The sequence below is a fragment of the Carcharhinus amblyrhynchos genome, chromosome 5, assembly GCF_965287045.1.
Source record: "Carcharhinus amblyrhynchos chromosome 5, sCarAmb.v2.hapA, whole genome shotgun sequence".
In the NCBI taxonomy this organism is placed as follows: Eukaryota; Metazoa; Chordata; class Chondrichthyes; order Carcharhiniformes; family Carcharhinidae; genus Carcharhinus; species Carcharhinus amblyrhynchos.
In genome coordinates this window covers 32856871-32881530 of record NC_137328.1, presented here as the reverse complement: position 1 = coordinate 32881530, position 24660 = coordinate 32856871, and the positions used below count along the sequence as shown (strand labels likewise).

Below are 24660 nucleotides of genomic sequence, written 5' to 3'. Positions count from 1 at the left end.
GGAATATGAAAGATATCAACTTTGCTAGGTAGAGTGGAAAGCAAAGAAAATCAGATTATTTCAATGGACAAAGAATGCTGCAGTACAGAGGCAATTGGGTGTTTTTGTATGTGAATCCGAAAATGTCAGTATGCAGATACAGCATTAATTAGGAAGGCAAATGGCATGCTGGACTTTATCATTAGGAAGATGAAATTAAAAAATCTTGTTCCCATTGTACGGTGTTGTTGAGACCATAGATGGAGTACTGTCTAAAGTTTTGGTTTCCCCATTTTAGGGAAATACACCAAATTCAGAAGGTCCACTAGCTTAATTCCTGGGATGAAGTAGTTGCCTTGAGGAAAGATGAACAGGGTTGTGTCTAAACTGAGGAATGAGAATTGATTATGAAACAAGATGATCTGGAGGTTTTGATAGGGTGGAAGCTGACAGGATGTTCCATTTGTGGGGAAATCCAGAATGGGAGGGCACGGTGGCAGAACAAGCAGTTCTCCTATTTATGATGGAAATTGGGAGGAATCTTTGCTGAGGGTTGTTAAAGTTTGGAATTCTCTGCCCTACAGAGCAGTGGAGGCTGGGTCACTGAACATATTTAAAGTTGAGTTAGGCAGATTTTTGATCTATAAACGGAGTCAAGGAGGGCAGGAAAGAGTTCTACCAAAGAGCAGGAAAGTGGAAATGATCAACCATGATGGAGCAGGTTCAAGAGAGCCAATAGCTTACTACTGCTCCTTTTTCTCATGTTCCCCTTTTTGTTGGAGAAACCAAACTCAATTCTGTTTACAAAAGCTACCATAAATGGCACTGATAACAGTACCATACTTTTCTCCAAGGCACTCTGTGACCCTCTGGTCTAAACAATGACTTCAGTTACATAGTCATTTTCAAATGTTTTAATTTCATCCCTCGGTTTTCTATTGACCAATTTTCTATATTTTCACCAATTACACTAATAAACCTGCTGGTCTTATATTTAAGCACTAAAGAAATGTTCACACCCAAAATTTAACCTGTTTCTTTTTTTCACAAATGCTGATTAATTTCCAGCACTTTGATGGTGGCCCAAAGTCACTTGCTGTCACTAAACTAACCACTGGCAGGATAAAGCTGAATGCAGATAAGCAAGAATGCTTTAAGATTCTTTGCTTGTCTGCCGTACTTTGTTGTGACGTTTTCCACATGCCACATGAATTGTTGAACTAAAGAAAGTTTATGGAATTATTACCTTTCATGTCACATATCTACTGGTACATGACTGTTTGTAAAATGATGAGACACACACACACACAACACCAGTTTCCCACTTTCTCTTAAGCATCAGATTGATTCTTTGGTAAAACCACTGCTCACGAGGTTGTGGGTCAAGCTGTAGTTCAGCACAAAAAATGCTGTTCTGTTAGAGATAGCATCTGTTGCATTTGTCTACATAAGTGAATATGTTTTCAAGAGTACTTCACAGGCTTTAAAGCATTTAGGATATGCTGGAGACATTAAAGATGCTAATAAATGCAAATTCTTTCTCTCACAGCCTTCATGATGACATGCAATGGTGGAATTGGAAATAAGTTCTGGTTAGAGAATATTTAAGAGAATAAAATGTAATTTTCTAGAGTCCTTCACACACTTTGTCACCTAATGTCCCCACAGATAATTACTCCTTGGGTTTCACACCTAGCCTAGCCACATGTAATCAAAATGAAGAATGTCTGCAGTGCTCAGAACACACACCTTTGCAGGCTACACTTGTCAAGGTAAATGATCTTCCAAGACAACTGTATCTATTATTTTATGTACTTAAAGACCAGAACCGTTAGCTGATCTTCAGTTCATGCCAATTTATTTCAAGTCACAGTAGCAGGAGAAGTCAAACTGCCCCAAAACGCTGGGTACAGGATGGAAATGTAAGAAAGGGGAAAAAGAAATGCAACTGGGGTCCTTGCACCAGATCATTATCAACTGATCTCCGCTGCAATTAAAAGTGCATGCTCTTCAGATGTTTGACTGCAAGTTCCTTCTTCCTCATTCCACGGCAGTGCAAGAGCACGTCAACACAGACAGATATGTTTTAGCATGAGTAATTGCCACTTCAGTGGTAACAGGATGCACCTGTGGAATTGCACCCCAGCAAAGACTCAACCATCAGGAACAGAAAAGTAGGAAAAATAGCACCAGTTATAATTATTTCAGGTGATACTGATAAGGAACAAATATATGGTTCACCTGACATTTAAATATAATAAAACCACAACTAAAAGCCTAATATGAACAAAAGGTCAGGCTTTCAAATACTTTTGTCTGAATTGCTGCTTTTCTTATGTATTTTTAGGGGAAAAGTGGTAACGTATGCGCATCTTTTCATGGCCTAATTTTGTCCAGTACTGTATAACTTGAACTCATTATCAACATAACTAAAAATCCTATTAGAACCAGAAAATTGCAGAACATTTTGGCTATATTCATATACTACAAGTACAAAATAAACATGATCTATAGTAAAGTTACTAGTTCAAATTTCAATTGTGCACACGCTGCAACATTTTGCTATACTTCGATATAGAATGATGGCTTACCCCAAGCAATTCTTTTCCAGCATGCTTCTGGTAGATTGAATCTGCTTTATCAAGACTTGTAATGTGGACTGGAAGCTGGTTGGAGGCAACAACAGAAAACCAGGCTGACTTTTCTCCCTGCACAATGAAAAGAAAATGATTCAAAACAATGTTTAAAAATGCTAACAAACTGCAGATGTTTTAATCCCAATACAAAAACAGAATATTGGAAACTTTCAAGCAGTATCTGTCAAGAGAAACAATGTCTTGGATTTCAGGTGTCTGCCCTTCCTCAGAACAAAGTGCACTTTCGTTGGGCTAAAATGTACCAAATGTGAAGTGCGGTTGTTTCATCTCTATTCCATTTCCCCGATTAATCATTTAAAGCATTATGACAAGGAGAACACTCTTTGCTACTTCTATGATAGGAACTATCACTAATACTATTTGACGTAAAATTAAATTGCTCTTTCAGCTCCATAATCGTGACTGCCATTTATATTTAGAAATTAAATTCAAAAGTTTAGTGCAGCACAAGTATCAAATATTAGTTTCAATTTTCATCTTCTCCAAGAAACATTTCCAGCACTATTCTGAACCAGAATTGAAAATATTACAAATAACTCTGATGCTATAAATGTGTTGAAATCAGCTTCTGGATCTTGTTTGTGTCTTGCTACTTTTTAAAGTCCGCATGAGTGGGGAAATAGTTACAGTTTGATACTCAGGTTAATAATCCATTCAATAGCTTCAGCTGATGCTTTTCTCAGAAATGGAGATCTCAGGGCAGAAGTTCAGAATATGGGGTGGATTGACATGAATGCCACAATTGCAATTCCTCACATTTCAATTGTGGAGCAAGTGGGCACATTTTCCCTGGTCCATTTATAAGCAGTTGAGGATCCAGATTTTCAATGGAAAGTTGAAACTTGGGACTTAACCACTCAGGTCAGTTACTTGGTTGCGCTTAATGAGGTTTGGGAGTCAACCAGGAGGTGCACCATTGAAAGATGGGATTGTCATCAGTGTGTAGAGTATGGAATATATTCCAGTTGGGTCGAGGATTTCAGATGACTGCACATGTTCTTCTTTGAGGGTCTCTGTTAATGGGAGTGTCTCATTGGGTGTCAGCTGGTGCTCAGATGATGTTTTCCTTGTGGACATAGCTCCCACAGAGATTGGTAATTACACTGGCTCTCTTCAATATATATACCAGTGACTTTCCTGCAATAAAATCATGGCTCCTCATATAGGCTACAACTTGGTCTTGTTTTTCCAGACTAAAGAACTTCAGAACATCAAGAAAACATCTACCGAAGATTTAACTTCTCTGGAAGCCTCCTCCAGAAAATGGAGACTTTGTCCAAACACTGTAAAAACTGTTGTTTCAGCCATTCAAAAATATTTTGGCATCACTCCTGAGCACACACTGACATCTCCAGAATATCAGATCCAAAGTCAAGATGGGAATGAATCTTGTATGCAAGCTGACAGGTACCACTTGGGGAAGCAGAGCAGAGTACTGCAGCTCAACCTTGCTTAGGAGCTACAGAGAAACATGAAAGATATCCATCTCTGGGAAATCATGAGGATTATTTCAGGGATGTTTATACGATCCCTGTAGAGAAAATTAACTTTTAGAAAGATGTCTGAAATTTCCAATAACTAACTAGAAGGATCACAGAGGATTTCAAATTTTAAGACTTTTGTAACAAACGAACTGAAATCATTAATTAAACACTTTCAGTAGGCAACTTATACTCTATACTCAATACTCAACAACAACAAAGATCCCCCACTTAACTTTTAAAATGACTCAAAATCCTTTACTCGGTCCCTGATGGCACATTGTCCTCCAGGAACCAGTCCAAAAGCCTCCCTTTTCCTTTATCTGTTGGGTAACTTTTAATCCTGAAGTGACTTTCATGCTGAGCGTTACCTTCCTCTACCCAAAGCTAGACGGATCTTCTAGTCTCATTTAAACTCTCATGAACTTCAATCCACATGTGAACTTCCATCTGCATTCTGCATGATGAATAGAGACTGGCTGCCTCTCTCTCTCTGGCTCAGATTCACACAGACCTGTTCCTGAAAGCAGTAAGAAGTCTCACAACACCAGGTTCAAGTCCATCAGGTTTAAAGCCACTAGCTTTCGGAGCACTTGTTGCCCCTTCGTCAGGTGAGTGGGAGTTCTATTCACAAACAGGGCATATAAAAACACAAACTCAATTTACAAAATAATGATTGGAATGCGAGTCTTCACTGGTAATCAAGTCTCAAAGGTACAGATGTGAGTGGAGAGAGCATTAAACGCAGATTAGATAGATGTGTATTGTCTCCAGACAGGACAGTTAGTGAGATTTTGCAAGTCCAGGCAAGTCGTGGGGGTTACAGGTAGTGTGACATGAACCCAAGATCCCAGTTGAGGCCATCCTCGTGTGTGAACTTGGCTATCAGTCTCTGCTCAGCGACGCTGCACTGTCCTGTGTCATGAAGGCCGCCTTGGAGAACGCTTATCTGAAGATCAGAGGCCGAATGCCCGTGACCACTGAAGTTTCCCCAACATTGAGAGAACAATCTTGCCTGGTGACTGTTGAGTGTCGTTCATTCATCCGTTGTCGTAGCGTCTGCATGGTCTCTCCAACGTACCATGCCTCAGGACATCCTTTCCTGCAACGTATCAGGTAGACAACATTGGCCGAGTTGCAAGATTATGTACTGTGTGCCTGGTGGATGGTGTTCTCACGTGAGATGATGGCATCCATGTCGATGATCTGGCATGCCTTGCACAGGTTGCTGTGGCAGGGTTGTGTGGTGTTGTGGTCACTATTCTCCTGAAGGCTGGGTAATTTGTTGCAGACAATGGTCTATTTGAGGTTGTTTGAAGGCAAGAAATGGGGGTGTGGGGATTGCCTTGGCAAAATGTTTGTTTTCATCAATGACATGTTGAAGGCTCCGGTGTAGATGTCGTAGCTTCTCCGCTCCAGGGAAGTACTGGACGACAAACAGTACTCTGTCCACCGTGTCCCGTGTTTGTCTTCTGAGGAGGTTGGTGCGGTTTTTCACTGTGGTGCGTCGGAACTGTCGACTGATGAGTCGAGAGCCATATCCTGTTCTTATGAGGGCATCTTTCAACATCTGAGATGTCTGTTGCAATCATCTTCGTCTGAGCAGATGTTCCTGAAGGCTCAGGGATTTAAGAAAACAATGTTAACCAATACTACCTCCTGTGGCCTTTTCCCTTCTTAAAGTCCATGCCCACGGTAATATGAATCACAGCCTTTGTTCCAGGTCCCCAAATTCTATTCTACCTTGAAATGAAATAGACAGTTTAAAGTATAACTGTTTATAGAAGCTGACATTCCTAACACCTTCCTGTCAGATATGGAGAGTAGCAGTCTACAAACAGTCAGCACAAATGCTCTTACCACTACCTACAGGTGTGAATACCTTGCATCTTAGTCCCAGTCAAACAATCTTGGCCTTCCTTTAACAATCAAGCCACCCAAATGTTATCAGGCAGCATTCAGAACCAGTTACTTGACCCCCATCATGCCTCCATTTTACCTTAAAGCGATAGCCATAAAACATGGTCATAGGACCTTTGTATTTGTGACAACATTGAGACCAACACAGCTGAAGTGGCTTCCTATGTTCACACATACTTTATTTCTTTAAAAGGTGCTTTTTAAATACAAGTTGTTAATTTCAAGATATTTACCTTCAGAAAGTCTATGCGCCCTAGAGCACCCAAAAACAACACCATTCCTGGCTGTAGCACATATGTCCGGGGGATGATTCCTGTTAATGGTATCACAGCCTTCAGTTCTTGATCTGTAAGTAGATTTAAAATCTGCAAAATATATAAGAGTTATATGAGGGAATTAGAGAAGGTTCATTTCAAAGACAAGCATTCTTGTGGATCTCACTACCAAGCTGCTTGCAAGTTAATCTGTTTATGTATTTCTACTGCTTAAAATAAATTAAAACATTGCATCTAGAATAAATAATTCATGATTTGTTTCAATTAGTTCAACTACTTTATCCAAAGAAAGGCATGAAAACAATATTCCCCCACAGCTAAAATATTTCAGAGATTGATTTAATAAATGTGAAGGCATGGTTTTTCTCTTAAGCATTGGATAGTCCTGGGAGCTTTACAGCACTATGCAAAGGTAAAGTCAACAATGAAGTTATTGATACCAACAGACCCTAGCATTCAAATTGCAGATTTATCCATCAATGAGAATGCAGTGTCAATAATAGCCTTTTCCAAATCCTTACTGAACAAATGAATAGAATTACCTGAGGACTGAATTGCATGGGCTTACAAATCATATGTTCCCAAGGCCACAAGTTGACCAACCCCACCCCCCCGCCCCCAAATCTCAGAAACTAGCAAATGGTTCAAATGGATTCTGATGAAAAATGTAGTCAAAACTTCGCATTTCATTGGAAGCTCACATTCACATTAAACTACTTATACAGCAATTAGCTCTAATCATAGCTCATATAACAAGCTTAAAAGAGTACCGCACTGGCAAAGGTTTTTGCCTTTCACAGTTGATGCTGAAATGGATTTTGGTCTCTCTGTTCTACTGGAAGCAAAAGGTCACAAGACACTATTCAATGAGCAGCCAGAAATTCTGTGAACCGGCCAATACACATTCCCTCAACCATCACCACCAAATCAGACTATGGTCAATTAAACTGGCTGTTTGAAGGATCTTGTCTTTTGTAGAATCACATCGACATTGTGGAGTTTACTATGAATTACTTTAGGACCTCGAGGACTTGAACAGAGCTATATGAATGCAATCAATTTTCTTTCATAATGTTAAGAAAAAGACACTACAAGCATCAAGAACATTTGTAAACACGCGAACACATTTTCCCCTAATGTCAAGTGGTCTCCTTTATGCACATTTCTCCTCTTTCCCACTCATTTCCCAACTTCTTCACACCACCATGATTGATAATCATGAACCATAATCTTGGGCCATGTTCAAGTTTCTGCATTTACATCCAACACAACATTGAGAAAGGCAAAATGAAAGTGTAAGCTAAACAAAGCACGACACTATGTTGTTAGCGGCTAAATAATTTACATGAGGGCCCTTGTTCAAATTCTCTTAAAGTTAATGTTCAGGTTCAGTTTGCAGTTAGGAAGGCAAATGCAACGTTAGCATTCATGCCGAGAAGGCTAGAATACAAGAGCAGGGATGTACTTCTGAGGCTGTACAAGGCTCTGGTCAGAACCAATATGCAGTATTGAGAGCAGTTTTGGGCCCTATATCTAAGGAAGGATGTGCTGGCCTTGGAAACGGTCCAGAGGAAGTCCACAAGAACGATCCCTGGAATGAAGAGCTTGTCATACGAGGAATGGTTGAATATTCTGGTTCCGTACTTGTTTAGAAGGATGTGTGAGGATCATATTGAAACTTGCATGATCTGCAATGCCTGGATAGGGTGGACATGGAGAGGATGTTTCCACTAGTAGGAAAAAACTAGAACCTGAGGGCACAACCTAAGACTAAAGGGACAATTCTTTAAAACAAAGATGAGGAGGAATTTCTTCAGCCAGAGTGGTGAATCTGTGGAACTCTTTGCCACAAAAGGCTGTAGAGGCCAGGTCATTGAGTGTCTTTGAGGCAGATATGGACAGGCTCTTGATTAATAAGGGGCTCAGGGTTATGATTAAAAGGCAGGAGAATGGGGATGGGAAAAACATCAGCTATGATTGAATGGCAGAGCAGACTCAATGGGCCAAGTGGCCTAATTCTGCTCCTATGTCCTACGGTCTTATATAATTTGGGCACGCCGAAGCCTTATACAGCAATAAACTTAAGCACTGCTTCTCTTGCTTCCAAGTTCCTTTTGTAGCTCAGTAATGCAGCTATGTTTCCCACACCAGCAGAAATCAGGGATTACAAAAACAATGTTATCCAAGTCTCTGGTGCACTACAGCTAAACTGCCACTTGTAGAACCATTTTAAAAAATGCACGTTTGTTTATTTTCTGCAGCAAATATACTGGGTCTTGTGCTTTATTTAGAACAAAGAATTGCTAACTCAGAATAGTAACTAGTATAAATTAAGGAAATCCACCACTGGTGAAAGCAAGGTTATTCTGGATTCTGGCACCGGAACAACATAGTTGCCCCTGCTTTTGAGGCAAATGGTATTGATATTCTTTCTGCTGCTTTTTCCAATCAAGCACCAAGAAGCTTTCTTTATTTTTTTACAGCTCAAATAATTTTCTAATCAAGAGTGGTTAGGTCACTTATTTCTAAACTTCTGACTAATGTCAGTGCAAGGCAGCCCTTAATATTTCAAAGATATGGGTTCTTCCTTTCCCTCAACCAGTCAGCCCAACTCCAAAGAAAGCACAGTTGTGTTCAGGACAAAGTTATCCAAAATTGAAAAGGTGCCCAAGAACTAATTATTACTGTTCAGGATACAGCATCCTGACATTACTCATCTTTTCTTGTTTTGGTTTTTTTATGCAGACTCTTAAGACAAATAGGTTTAGCATTTTTGCATGGCAAATGCTTGGAGCATAAATACAGAACTTCAGTTCTCAATTCATAACTTACAATGCACTGTTGACTTACACAGTCCTGCTTTAAGATGCCGGGTGTGTCATAAAACCAGTGGGCATCTTTCAGTTCATTGTATGTGAATTCCACCACTTCTTTGGAGTTTGAAACATTTTCTTGATTAACATCTTCAGGTTCTGCACTCAGGGAGAGTTTCTCTGGATTCCATTCAATTATCTTTTTGTTTCGTTGTCCACTCACTTGAGAGTTACGAAATGTTCTTCCAACTCTACCTAAATACCACAGAAAAATTTAATAATCAAGGAAGCAAATAACTTTCAGTCTGCCAGCATCTGCAGAAGTGGTAAGTGTTGGAAACACATCAAGTCAGCATCTATGGAGGGAAGAAATCAATTATATTTCAAATATACATCAGAATTAAAAAATGAAATATGAACTTTTTAAATAGAATTAGAACAATTGAGAAGACTCCTACATAGAGGAAACATGAGTGCAACAACCTGGAATCTGCTCAGAACAAATAGTTATAAAGCTGAGTCACTAATAAATGGATAGCAACATTGAAAAAATTGAATACAGAAAAGAAAAAGAATCTGCAAATACATAAGGAAAGCACTGAATACCGACATTAGAAGGCGACAGACTCTAAATTCCAGCTGAAGAACAAGCAGTGACACAGGTGTGAAAGGTTCATTAAAAGTAATTGCTGTGCAGGTGAGACAAAAGATTCAATGATGCCGAGGTTATATTAGAAAGCTCGTACAAGTCTGCCAAACCAAGCAGTAGGTCATTCAGCCTATCCACTATTCAAAATTACTAACCTGATTGTGACCGTACTAATTTTCTAGCTTGTCCCCATAACTCCTGGCTCTCTTGTCAATCATTTATATCTATTGTTTTGCTGACATTAAGATTCATAATTTTATGCAAATTATATTTTTAATTCAACTGTGGTGTAAACAGCAATCTGAATTATTCACCAATTTGTGCAGGGCTGTTTTGATACATGATTGCCCAATGAAATATTTGTCAAAGATGCACTGAGACAATCCAAAAGGCAAGCATAACAAATTGTAACTGTAATTCTGCTACTTTTAGCAAGAATGCTATTGGTAGAAGAAGCAACCACTCAATTACTCAATGTGGTAAAGTCATTTCTTGCTCAGGTTTCTTCAAATTTCATCGCATGACAAATTTCAACTTAATGCACATTACCAGATTTGACTTCTGTGAATTGCCACCCTAACGTAGAGAAGTTTGTGTGTTTCAACAATTCTTTGAGTGATGCCATCGGGGGCTTTTTGCTTCTAGTGGGGACAGCCATTGCAGCAAGGGGGAAGTGGTGCCAAAGTGCAGTCTAAAACGTTCTCAAAGGCAGGATAAATAAAGTAAGCCACAGCAGCTGTGAAGGTGGAAAAAGAATGCAGAGCCAACATGTCATCAAAATCTGACCACCAGCTCGTCAGGAACACATGTACAATGATGACACCCTAAAGTCACCACAATAAATGAAGGGATGAGCAGGCTTCTGCCAGGATATGCCCACCAGGTCCCGCAGCAATAAAGGAGTGGTGACAGGGAAAGGGCTATGAACCTGGTTGGATGCGTTGGGACAGAGGTGCCTTTGGGCAGCAGCACCCATGACTGCATAGTCCTCTTCAGAATTCCCTATGCTGACCCCAAATAGGGAAGGGGGCTGGAAAAAGGAGTGCCGTAAAATAGGGCTGTTCCGTTCTCTTTGGCTGGAGAACCAAACCCAGTGAGGTGACCATCATTGCGGTCGAAGAAAACTCAATGTTACAACATTCATGGATGATTGTTACGAGTCACTGTCTCAAACGTACCACATTATCTATCAAGATTCCAAGCTGACTGCTGAGTGAGACCTGTCTCCTGGGGAGAAACAGATGAAGCAAACAGAGGATACACCTACTGGAAAAGAAACGACTGATAGTATCTCTCATGGAATTGGTTTTGCCATCCAGAATAGGATCATGGTTGCAATGCCAAAGCTTCTCAATTGTAAAAATTGAAGACTCATGACATCATCTCCAGTTCAGCCATAACAATTATGCCAATGTTATCAGTGCTTATACTGCGACACTCGACTCCAATGAAGGTAAAGAAAAGTCTTGTTCTGACTTTAAAGAAGTCCTCATTGCCATCCCATAAGAAGAAATTATCATCCTTCTGGGGAACTTTAATGTCTTAAGTGAGAACTATTGGGAAAAAACAGGGTGGGACAAGCCAACACAAATGGTGTCCTCATGCTGACAAAACATGCTCCATTTGGCTCCACTGTAACGAAAACCCTGCGCCAGAAGGAAAAGTGCAAAACCACATGAATGCATCCTAGATAACAGCATTGGCACATCCTAGATCAAGTCACTGTTTAGTTCAAAGATCTAAGTGACATCTATATCACTCAATCCATTAGGGGACTGATGATGGCTGAACAGATCAATTTGTTTGACTGATGATGGACATCCATAAGAACATAAGAAATAGGAGCAGGAGTAGGCCATCTAGCCCTTCGAGCCTGCCCTGCCATTCAATAAGATCATGGCTGATCTGAAGTGGCTCAGTTCCACTTTCTCCCCATAACCCTTAATTCCCTTGTCTATCAAAAACCTATCTACCCTGACAAATATATTTAGCGAGGTAGCCTCCACCACTTCAACAGGCAGAGAGTTCCAGAGATTCACCACCCTTTGAGTGAAGAAGTTCCTTCTCAACTCTGATCTAAACTGCATCCCCCCCCTTATCTTGAGGCTGTGCCCTCTAGTCCTGCTATTCCTTTCTAAGCAGGAAGAATCTCTCTATCTCTACCCTATCCACCCCCTTCATTATCTTATACGTCTCTATAAGATCCCCCCCTCATCCTTCTAAACTCCAACGAGTATAGACCCAGTCTATTTAGTCTCTCTTCATAGTCCAACCCCCTCATCTCCGGTATCAGCCTAGTGAACCTCCACTGCACTCCCTCCAAGGCCAACATATCCTTGCGCAAGTGCAGCGACCAAAACTGCACACAGTACTCCAGCAGCAGCCTCACCAGTGCCCTGTACAGTTGCAGCAAGATCTCCCTACTTTTATATTCTATCCCCCTCGCTATAAAGGCCAGCATTCCATTTGCCTTCTTGATCACCTGCTGCACCTGCAGACTGGGTTTTTGCGACTCGTGCACAAGGGCCCCCAGGTCCCTCTGCACCGTAGCATGCTGCAGCTTTTCGCCTTTTAAATAATAATCCCTCCTACTATTATTTCTGCCAAAGTGGATACCTCACACTTGCTAACATTATACTCCATCTGCCAGGTCCTCGCCCACTCGCTTAGCCTATCCAGATCCCTCTGCAAACTTTCCACACCCTCCATGCAATTTGCTTTTCCACTCATCTTTGTGTCATCAGCAAATTTCATCACCCTACACTCAGCCCCCTCCTCCAGATCATCTATATAATGGTAAATAGTTGAGGCCCCAGCACCGATCCCTGCGGTACTCCACTAGTCACCAACCGCCAACCAGAATAGCACCCATTGATACCAACTCTCTGCTTCCTATTAGACAGCCAATCCTCTATCCACGCATCCGCTTTGCACTAAGACATTACAAGGCCCAACAGTCCAAGAGACAGAAGATCAATGTCTTGGCTTTAAACAGCCTGACTGAAGACAGGAATTCCAAGTGCAGCTCATGACCAATCTGGAAAATCTGCACACATTCAACTCAATTCCAGAACAGTGGAATCAAATAAAGTTTGCTCTACTATACTCCTGTATCCAGACCATTGGGTTCAAGCATCGTCATGATCAAGACTGGTTTGATGAAAAAATGCTCAAATACAAGCCCTCAGAACAAAAAACCCAAAGTCCTACTCCAGAAGACAGCATTCCAACATCCCAAGGCTATTAATAGACAGATGTCTATCAATTATACTTTACTTTAGCAAAACCTTTGACAAGGTACCACATGGTAGGTTGTTGCAGAAAGTTAAATTACACGGGATCTAGGGTGAGATATCTAAATGGATACAAAGTTGGCTTCTTCACAGAAGCCAGAGGGTGGTTGTAGAGAGTTGTTTTTCAAACTGGAGGCCTGTGACCAACAGTGTGCCTCAAGGATTAGTGCTGGTCACATTTATATTAATGATTTGGATGAGAATATAGGGGGCATTGTTAGTAAGTTTACAGATGACACGAAGATTGGTGGCATAGTGGACAGTGAAGAAAGTTATCTCCAATTGCAACGCGATCTTGACCAGTTGGGCCAGTGGGCTGACGAATGGCAGATGGAGTTTAATTTAAATAAATGCAAGGTGGTGCATTTTGTAGATTGAACCAGGGCAGGACTTACTCAGTTAATGGTAGGGCGTTGGGGAGAGTTACAGAACAAGAGATCTAGGGGACACAGGGAGCTTGTATTGGTCAGAACATCGAATACAGGAGTTGGGACGTCTTGTTGAAGTTGTATAAGATATTGGTAAGACCACACTTGGAATACTGTGTAGTTCTGGTCAGCCTATTATAGAAAGGATATTATTAAACTAGAAATAGTGCAGAAAAGATTTGCTAGGATGCTACTGGGACATGATGGACTGAGTTATAAGGAGAGGCTGCATAAACTGGGATTTTTTGTCTGGAGCATAGGAGGCTGAGGGGTGACCTTATACAGGTCTATAAAATAATGAGAGTCATCGACAAGGTAGATAGTCAATATCTTTTACCAAAGCCAGGAGAGTCTAAAACTAGAGGGTATAGGTTTAAGGTGAAAGGGGAGAGATACAAAAGGCTCCAGAGGGGCAATTTTTTCACACAGAGGGTGGTGAGTGTCTGGAACAAGCTGCCAGAGGTAGGAGTAGAGGCAGGTACAATTTTATCTTTTAAGAAGCATTTAGATAGTTACGTGGGTATCATGGATATAGAAGGATATGGGCTAAATGCAGGCAACTGAGATTAGCTTAGGGGTTTTAAAAAAAGGGCAGCGTGGACAAGTTGGGCTAAAGGGCCTGTTTCCTTATTGTAAACCTCTGACACTAGGTCAAATGGATAAAATCTCCTTTATTCAGGGGAGGGTGTTACTCTTCAAGGATAATTATGCCAGTCATCACTGGAAAGAACATTTAGAACAGCTCCACAAACATGAATCCACACTGGCACCATCAGATAGAATCTATGGATGAAGTACCTGATTGGAGAGCTGCAACAAGCAAAGAGATGAAATAACAACAAAACCCGTGGCCTTTCTGGCATTACTAGCTCATGTCATATTGAAAGCAAATGGTTTCTTGTTCGCATCAAGACTCATGCACGCATCCTACGATCTGGAAGGAAAAAATTTCAGGAACTCAACAATTGGACCCATTTTCAAGAAATGAACTAAATCATGCGCTGGAAGCTAATATATATACAATAGGAAAACCTTAACATTCTCTGCCTCCTGTGGCTGAGAAAATGCTACTCGAGGGTCAGTCTGACTTTAAACCTTCCAGAGGAACCTGTGTCACGATCTTTGTTGCCAGACAAATCTAAGAATTCTTCACTGACATCTGCCTTAGTAAATTGCAACGGTCTGTAGGTCGTGCCTCAAAGATCTAGATGCCCAAGAAGTTTCATCAATTCTTTATACTTCATGGTGATTGGATTGCAACTTTAAGTTGGAAATCTAAATGCAGCCTGAGATTAAGCAAATCTGTGCAATAGCCTCCATTATTTACAATTTACCTAACAGTAGTTACTCACCTCAAAACTACCCTCAGGTGTTATTATTAAAGATTTCAAATGGAAAATTCTAACCTTGGTCACCCCCGTGCCAAAACTAAATTGACCTCCATAGGAATACATGAAATAGTCTACAGATGATTGCAGTGTTGTCTTCTCTGGAATAGAAAGCAAGCTGCTTTCAATCGCTTCATTTCTATTTGCAGGAAACTCATCCTGTTCTTGAATTTTGTTAAAGTAAAACTTGTATTAACCCACACCTGGTCAGCCAAATATTCAATCTCCAATATATATTGACGGACACAGTCTGAATTGGAAATGCACTTCCTGAACTATTGCAGCCACTTCTCACAAAAGGCCATAATTGACCAGGAGCTCCAAGATCAGCCTCTGACAAAATATGGCAAACAGAGTTAGATAAAGACCCCCACAAGTCAACCAAGGTCCTAGTGTACACAGAAGTTGTTGTCACCACACTCCTGTACTACAGTGAGACCTGGATTGTGCAGCAAGAGCACTACAGAAATTATTCTACTATGTGCTCCAGATTCAATGGGAGAAATAGATAAAGTCTGGTGTCCTTCTTGAAGCCAGGTCCACAAGATTCAGGTAACCCTCCTTGAAAATCAACTTTCCAGGTTTTGCTACCATGTCTGGATGACCCAAAACCACCAACAGTCTTGTTCTTTCAACTCTCAATTGTTGTCCATTCCATAGGACAACAGAGAAAATGCTTCAAAGGCACTCAGTAGCTCTTTCTGAAGCATGGCAACATTGACATTAATGGCTTGGGAGATCTTGTTACCAATCTTGCAGAATGGCAAAAAACTGTTAATCAAACTACAACACATTTTGAATCCCAAAGCCTTAATGAGGAGGCAGAGCAGTGACAGGGAAGGGAAGGAAAGAAAAGGATGGAAATTCTACACTCTGGATCCCATCACCTCATGAGATGTCCTGCCCTATACATTCAAAAGATCTGCGGTTGAGAATCAACCTGCTCAAACGAAGACACATAGCAGAAACTGTGACTTTGGATAGACGTCAATCTGAATTGAGGGACAGCTGATGTCCAGCTGTTTATAAAGGTGTGCCATGTATCATGAAGGAGTTAACAATGGAACCAATAATGCTCAAATCTTTGAAGAATGAACCACCATTCAAATTAGCAGCATAATGGAACAACTCGCTGCTGCTTCAATATGCTACGGCAGGATGAGAGTGGGTTCACTTCCAGAGTTCTTGCATGGCAGAATGAGAATTTTGATGAACTGAGTGGGGGAGATGGACAATAGAGCAAAAACTGAAAATGATTCATTACCATTTCAGCAGCAATCAGGTTTGACAAGAAACTCCCTCCCATCTGAAACTTTCAGCTCGAAGAACAGAATGTTGATTATTGCTTTTAGAAGCCTGCTTGTTTGGCAGTATATTTGTGTCATCAACGCTTCTCTAATTCATTGAGCATTCGCTTGAATATTTACTCTTTACATTCTGTACAATTTTCCATCTCCGATTACATGAACAGAAGGGAATGGTAAATCGTCAATGTCCAAACTTGAGTAAGAGGGCTCACAGCCATACTCTCATGGTTAAATATTTGCTTATTTCAAGTATAAGTGAAATTAAAACTACCTATGGTGTATCCCTTATTGAAATAATTTGTTTGGATGGAATTTGAAAAGCCTTTCCCAACAAATGGGTAAAACCACCCACCCACTACATGATACTATACTATGTTAGTATAGTACCTAGAGGACAACACAACCATCCATTTACTGCCATTAATAGAGGGAAAACCTCTATTTTTAGATTTTGTACCTGTCTCCTTGGGGCGAGCTCTACCTTGGGCAGAGGCTGAGCCCCAGTGAGTGTCATGAAAATGGATCATGAGACAAGATTTGAGGGAACAGCCATGGCTGTCTGCTCAGCACAGCTGAGGTTTGTGGCACAGAAAAATCTGTGGACAGTGGTTTCGTGCATGATACAGCTGAAGTTTTGGAGCATGAAAAAATTCCATGAGCAACAATCTCAGAAGGAGGTGGTAGCAACCATGGTTGACAGCAATGCAGCTAAGAACCTGGAAGCATGTCTACACTAACAGCTGCAGTGCAACCCAGCCAATTGTGTGTAGCAGTCTATGGACTGGACAGTCAGCATAGCTGGAAAAGGCAAACACAAAGACTAAGTCTGGGAGCAGACCAGACAGAGCTCTGGAATGGACCACCTTTCAGATAAGGCTTGTATTCGTGGGACTCAGATGAAATAAAGCTGATGTAAGCTAGGGATGAAGGAAAAATAAAGTTCAAAGGACTCAGATCTTTGACATTTAGCTGAGCTGTCTTGGTTGTGTCTGCTATTTGGTGTGTGGCTTATGCTCAATTATAGGTTGCCTGTTAATTCATGTTCGCTTCAAGTTAATGTTGGAATTTAGAGTACAGAATAGACATTACTGATTGTTTTGTTGACTCTTGCAAAGTAAAAAAAATTTGTTTCCTTAAAATCGTGGAATCTTGTGATTTTATTTTTAGTGAAGAACTGCAATTTCTAATTTTGTCTACTTTAAAAAGAAATTATTGGTCTGTAACCAAATTGTAACAATATATTTAGAATAAAATTGTTGACTTCTCCATGTCAAAACTCACTTCATTGGACAGGGGGCTAGAGAGGTGAACTACTGATAACACTATGAATAATTCAAGAAATCACAGCATAACAAGCTGTGAAAGTAAATTCAATAAATCTAGTAACGAGAGATGCTGGATGAAAGCCACAACTGTTTCACTAATATTCTTCAGAAATGATACCAAAACCCCAAAACATTGGCCTTACTTATAACTCAATGTCCTCAGGATGAGGAAGAATGGCAAAAGGTGCTACTTTGTCAGCATAACCTACAAACTAAGAACTACATTTTAAAACAAATCTTAACTAGGAAACTTACTTTTTCCAGCATTTAAAGGATAGTAGGTAGTTTTTGGCCTTTAATACTTCCAAGTTGACTATTAAGCATGGTTTTTAAAATGTTTGCAGGTTAATTACTAATTATACAGAAGGCCTTCACTATGTCATTAACTTTTGAAATGGGTTATAGTCGGTCTATTGAGAAAATAGAAAAATATAAATCACAGAATATTTAAAGTTGCTATATATTCCAATTCAACAGCAAATAATGCAGGTACTCACGGTTAGAAGCTTATTCTCATTAACATATAATTCTGAAGCAAAAATGTTCGCAAATATTGAAAAATGTAATTGCTGAAAGATTTCAAGATTTAAAATAGTCTTTCCTTTTTTTTTAAATGCATGACTCTCTAAAATGGTAATGACTGACTATCCCTTTGGATTACAGTATTGCAATCCTCAAATGTGTTTCCCTTATTAAAATATTTATATTTTTAATTATGTACAACAATTTTAGCTGACTCTAACATCCATTGTGAACATTCTGGATGTGGCACAAGTTATCTAATAGTTTTTGCTTCTTCCTCTATCCTCTCAGATTCTCATTTACATTTGGCACTGCACTGAACAAAGATCAAGGCAGTGTTTCAAATTGGAGACTAAGTCAATGTTTTCCTCAATCAATGGATGTTGAGAGTCAGCAGAACCATTGACTGGGAAGTATTTTTTATAGCTACAACATGCATTGTCCTTTTGATACATTTGATCAATTTGCCAGCAATAAAACGCTCACCAATCAAGTAGCCTTGTTTCTTCAGTCGGTGAAGATGCGTCAATTCTTCTTCACTGAGATCAGCTTCAGTCTGTGACTTATCAGCCTTCAGTCTTTCTAATCTTTGAAACATTCTGTATGGTGTAGGGTTTATAACTGGAAATTTGAGGAGGTTTAGTGTAGTTCCTGTGAAACAACAAAAAAAATCTAAAAACGCACTTCACCAACAAAAAGATTTGCACTTGTACTAGAGTCACTCACATAGGTGAATGTGCCAGCCATTCTGTGTGCAAAATCTAGCCTCCATTTCTATGTCATTACATGATAAAGGCTTCACCAGTCAAACGAATAAAACAAATGTAAAAAAAGTACAATTGGTGGAAGTTCAAGGCACATTAAAAGATAAAAGTTTTCAAGACCTTACAAAACAGGGTATTAGCAAAGTAGCAATGTCAGAAGAACAGATTGTGAGCGTAATGACTGGAGGAGCTAACAGAGTTTAAGGTAGACTGACATGTGTAGCTTTTTTGTCTGGCAGAAGGAACTGGTAGATCTTGGCAAAGACAGTAGAGAGACATGGTGTAGGCAAGAACTTAGACCCTGGGTCCGATTTTACCATTTTCATTCTAAGTGCTGAATCTGGGCGTAATGCAGATCCGACTTAGAAATTTGCTTTCAGTGCCCCCATGCGCACTCAGCCTAAAAAAAAACAGTCCCATTCGCGCTACGGGCGGGGCTTAGCGCAGCTGAAACGATCAGAGCTCTAAACTGTGCATGCGCACTTAGAAAAATTGCCCACCTCTGCACAGAGGTAAACGTGACGGGATAGGAAGAGCAGAAAGTGGGTGGGGGAGAATGGCCTCAGGGTACTATCACGGGACTATATTAATCCAGAAACTCATCTAGGACCTGGAAACCCTGCCATGGCAAATGGTGAAATTTGAATTTAATAAAAATATCTGAAATTAAGAATTTACTGATGACTGTTGTTGGAAAAACACATCTGGTTCACTAATGTCCTTTAGGGGAGGAAATCTGCTCTCCTTATCTGGTCTGGCCTATACGTGACTCCAGATCACAGCAACGTGGCCGACTCTCAACTGGCCTTTGGCAACTACGGATGAACAATAATTTTTAACGAAAACCCAAAATCCAGTGACTTAATCGCTTGCTACAATCTATAACCACCTTGAGAATTAGAGTCAGCGTAGATTTGTAAATGATAGATCATGCTTAACGAACCTGACTGATTTTTTAAAAATTGTGACTAAAGTCGCAGACAAGGTAATGCCTATAGTTATTATTTATGTGGACTATCCCCAGAATGCATCTGATATTTTAGTTAGGTAACCTAGTTAGGAAGTTGGTAGAAGACAGTATGGATAATGGACAAGTATGCAAATTGGCAGAATGATGAGTGGTGACCCACAGCAATATGTTGGAGCCTCAACTATACTGCATTTATTAACTTAGATGAAGAAATAACAAGCAAGAGCAAAGATCATCAATTTTATAATCAGCATAAACACTGACTGGATTAAGTGAATGAACAAAGCTTTGGCAAATGACTTCAGCGTAGGCGAGTGCCAGGTCAGCCAACTTGAACATAAAAAGGCATTTTCTAAATAGTACAAAATTAAAAATAATGGCAGTCCAAAGAAACCTAGAGGTCGATATAAAAACGCAGATTACTGAAATGTTAGGGGCAATTCTAAAAAGATTAAAACCCAAATTCCAAAGTTTATAGAGTTCTAAATTAGCAGATTATCATCTTTCAGGAGCGAAGCTATGAAGGGTGATTTAGAACTTTCTTCCACAAATGGTAGTTAATGGTAGATCAATTGTTAACTCAGATTGATAATCAAAAGGTTTTAAGGGCTAAACGGTAACAATGGAAAGATGGGATTAGGTCACAGATCAGCCATCATTTTTACTGAATGCAGACAACTTCAAGCCACTTGTTCCCATGGCATGGTGGCACAGTGCTTAGCAACGCTGCCTCACAGTTCCAGGGACCCCAGTTCATTTCCAGCCTTGGGCGATTGTACAAACTCCAGATAGACATTCTTCCTCTATCTGTGTATGTTTCTTCCGGGTGCTCTGATTTCGTCTCAGTCCAAAGATGAACATGTTAGGTGGATTGACTGTGTTAAATTGCCCTGTGTGTAGGTTATATGGATTAGCCATGGTAAATGTGTAGGGTTACAGGACAGGGGAAAGAACCTGGATGAGATACTCTGTCAAGAATTAGTGCAGATTCCTTGGGCCAAATGGCTTCTTCTGCACTGTAGGGATTCTATGAAATCTATTATTCTATGAAGTTCTACGTTCCCAAGGGGACAGTCCTTCAAAATAACAAATCAGCACTTAACCTGAAGAAAACATTAACTAGTCTCATAATGAGTTAAAAACTGACTCTAGAGGCAGAATCTTGCAGCACAATGTGCTGTGCACCAAATTTCTAACGTACGGCAAATTCTCTACTAACACTGGGTAAGATGCTCTTCCAGAAAGTTGGTGAAGACTCAATGGGTTGAATGCCTGTTTGTCACTTTAGAGATTCTATAATTCAAAAAAGCTTCTCTGTTGCTCTCATCTTTTTTATCTTTCTATTTTTTTCTTAATGTGACAGGATCAATACTGCCTATTATAGAAAGGATATTATTAAACTAGAAAGAGTACAGAACAGATTTACTAGGATGCTACTGGGATTTGATGGTTTGAGTTATAAAAGGCTGGATAGACTGGGACTTTCTTCCCTGGAGTGCAGAAGACTTAGAGGTATTCTTATAGCGGTCTGTAAAATAATGAGGGGCATAGATAAGGTAGATAGTCAACATCTTTTCCCAAAGATGGGGAGACTAAAACTAAAGGGCATAGGTTTAAAGTGAGAGGGGAGAGATACAAAAAGTCCAGAGAGGCAATTCTTTCACTCAGAGGGTAGTGAATGTCTGAAATGAGCTGCCAGAGGCAGTAGTAGAGGTGGGTACAATTTTGTCTTTTAAAAAGCATTGACAGTTACATGGGTAAGGTGGATATAGAGGGATATGGCCAAATGCAGAAAATTGGGACTAGCTTAGTGGTAAAAACTGGGCGGCATGGGGAAGTTGGGCCAAAGTTATAATTTAATTATAACTATTTAGGAGTGGGGATTTTATAAATCTGTATTGAGTTTTCACTTGCATAACCAAACTTCAAAAATATTTAGATTTTGCATTTCCTCAGCTGTTGTCGTTTTCATACAATGCAGTTCAAAATTTTCAAATCCCATTAAGAATCGGTAACATTAGCACAAGGGATGTAGTGGAAGCAGACTTTTAAGGGCTGTCTTGACAAATATATAAATAGGGTGAGAATAGAGGGATGTGGTTCTGGAAGGGTAGGAGGTTTTAGTTCAGACAGGCAGCATGGTTGGTGCAGGCTTGGAGGGCTGAAGGGCTTATTCCTGTGCTGTAATTTTCTTTGTTGCTCTGAACTTCCCACATTGCACTTGATGCTCAGAAGTAATCTTGCTTGTTCAAGACATTCAACTTACTTTTCCCTTCCCTCCCTTTCCTTATTCATCAACTCTGGGCTCTTGAAATATATGCTTGATATCAGCTAATCGTTTCTTAAAATTGGGGCTTGAAAGTCAAAAGAGACAGATTTCTGAACTTTGTGTTATTTTCTTTATGTTTCATCGATTTTTGATGGAATCTCATTGTTTATGTGACAGCGAGAATCAATGCATGAAACTAGCTGAACTAAACACTGCATTCAATGGGAAATACTTGCTCTGATTGGATTTATATTGCTCAAAATTAAAGAAAAGTTACTTAGTGAATGGAACAACTGTTGACGTGCAGGTTGACAGATTGTGGAGGAGACAACCCTAGTCAATTTGAACGTTGAGACATTAGAAAAACAACTTGTAAATGTGAATCTTATGGGCAACAGAATTTAAGGACCAGTTAATCATAGAAGTCATCATTATAGAAACCCTACAGTGCAGAAAGAGGCCATTTGGCCCATTGAGTCTACACTGACCACAATCCCACCCAGCCCCTACCCCCATATATTTACCCACTAATCCTTCTAACCTAAGCATCCTGAGATGCGAAGGGCAATTTTTTTTAGCCAATCAACCTAACCCACACATCCTTGGACTGTGGGAGGAAACTGGTGCACCCGGAGGAAACCTACGCAGACATGAGGAGAATGTGCAAACTCCACACAGACAGTGAACCAAGTCGTGAATCGAACCCAGGTCCCTGAAGCTGTGAAGCAGCAGGGCTAACCACTGTGCTGCCCAGTGACATTGGTCTCTAGGAGATCAATGTTCAAGTATTTCTGAAGTGCAGTCCTAGATGCAATGCAGTGAAAGACCACTGTTCCCATAAACTGCCACAAACAGTGATGGGACAATTACCTAATAATTTGTGCTAGGTTTTTCATGGAATCAAAAATAACTATTGGCCAAGATACTGAAATAAACTGTGCACTTCTTTCAAACAGCTTAACCAGATTTTTTATACAGACCTCAGATGGCCAACAGATGGTCCCAGTTCAATATCTCATCAGAAAGTTGACACTTGTCAGGCTGGATTGTATGTTGAAATCATTGAAGTGGGGACTTGAACCCACCAATGCTCAATTTAGAGGCGGAAGACATCAAGCATTGAGCACCGAGAGCCCTGAAAACCCCAACCATGTATTGTGGACCTTGCTGAACTCACCTGGCCAGCGGGAAATTGTTGCTCTCTGGATGATATCAGGGGCTTTGGATTTACAGTAATCGGACTCCAGGAGGGTGTTGAAGAGGGTGGACTTGCCCACGTTGGTGTGGCCGACCAGATACACGTCCCCCTTGTACCTCCAGGAGCTCTGTAGGCAGGAGATGAGCTCTTCGATACCGTAGCCGGTCTTGGCGCTGATCAGGTGCACGATTCCCCGGCCCCGGTACTCGGAGCAAATACCGACTTGGCCGCAGTGCTCCAGTACCCGTTGCCGGAGGCGCTTCAGGTAGTGGCGGCTGTCGGCGGGGATCAGGTCGATCTTGTTGGCCAGCACCAGGACGGTGTTGTGTTCACCCACCAGCTGCCGCAGGTCGGGGATGAAGCTGCCGCTCAGGTCCAGCAGGTCCAGCATGTAAAGCACCAGGGCCCGCTCCTGGGCAATTCGGCCCATCAGGCGCTGGTACTCGCCCTCAGGCACCCGGACCTCCAGCGCCTTTTGGTGATGGACGAGCAGGAAACAGCGCTGACACACAGAGCGCTGCAAGGTCCCGGCCTGCAGCAGCTGCCTGTACTTCTCGCTCGGAAGGTAACCGGCCAGAGACGGGTCCACACAGTGCAGGAGAGCACCACAGCCCGAGCACGGGTAACTGCTGGCCGGCTCCAGGGGGTCGGCCGTGCCGTACACCCGGTGTCCATGACGCCGGCCCGCCCGCCCTTTCTTCCTGGACGGCAGCTCGGGCGCCGGGAAGCCCAGGTCGGTCACATGCGGCTCGGCTGCCGAGGCCTGCGGGAGCGCCTCCAGGGCCAAGAGCTGGCGGCGCAGAGCCCCGTGCGAGGCAGAGGTCTTCGGACCGACCGCATCGTTTCTCAGCGCCGCCTTGTTGCTCAGTGGCAGCCCCCCCGCCAGCGCCGCTTCCTCCTCGAGTTCGTCAGCGTATTCTATAAAGACCAACTCCTCCGGCCTCTCCGGCTCCACCGCCGCGTAGTGCAAGGTGGCCGGCCGCCTGCGAGGCGCTAGGCCGGAACATGGCCGCCGGCTCGCGCACAGAACACGGCGGAGAAAGCAACTGACAACCGCGCGTGCCATTCCCGCTCAGGTGAGGGCAACAACATGGCCGCTGACCTTCCTCCCATGAGGCAATGATATGTCCGCTGACCTTCCTCCCATGAGCAACAACACGGCCGCTGACCTTCCTCCCATGAGGCAATGATATGTCCGCTGACCTTCCTCCCATGAGGTAATGATATGTCCGCTGACCTTCCTCCCATGAGCAACAACACGGCCGCTGACCTTTCTCCCATGAGCAACAACACGGCCGCTGACCTTCCTCCCATGAGCAACAACACGGCCGCTGACCTTCCTCCCATGAAGCAACGATACGTCCGCTGCCCTTCCTCCCATGAAGCAACGATACGTCCGCTGCCCTTCCTCCCATGAAGCAA

General features: G+C 41.5%; 1 protein-coding gene across 1 annotated transcript in view; it reads right to left on the bottom strand.

Annotated features, from left to right (window-relative positions):
- noa1 (nitric oxide associated 1) overlaps nucleotides 1–24334 on the bottom strand; it is a 29568-nt gene extending 5234 nt beyond the window's left edge. The window contains exons 1-5 of the mRNA XM_080188586.1: nucleotides 23218–24334; nucleotides 18524–18688; nucleotides 9163–9380; nucleotides 6271–6402; nucleotides 2571–2687 (exon numbers count right to left, since the gene is read on the bottom strand). Coding sequence (XP_080044712.1) covers nucleotides 2571–2687; nucleotides 6271–6402; nucleotides 9163–9380; nucleotides 18524–18688; nucleotides 23218–24304 — 1719 coding nt within the window. The 5' untranslated portion in view covers nucleotides 24305–24334. The remainder of the gene's footprint in view (nucleotides 1–2570; nucleotides 2688–6270; nucleotides 6403–9162; nucleotides 9381–18523; nucleotides 18689–23217) is intronic.
- Nucleotides 24335–24660: the final 326 nt, after the last annotated feature.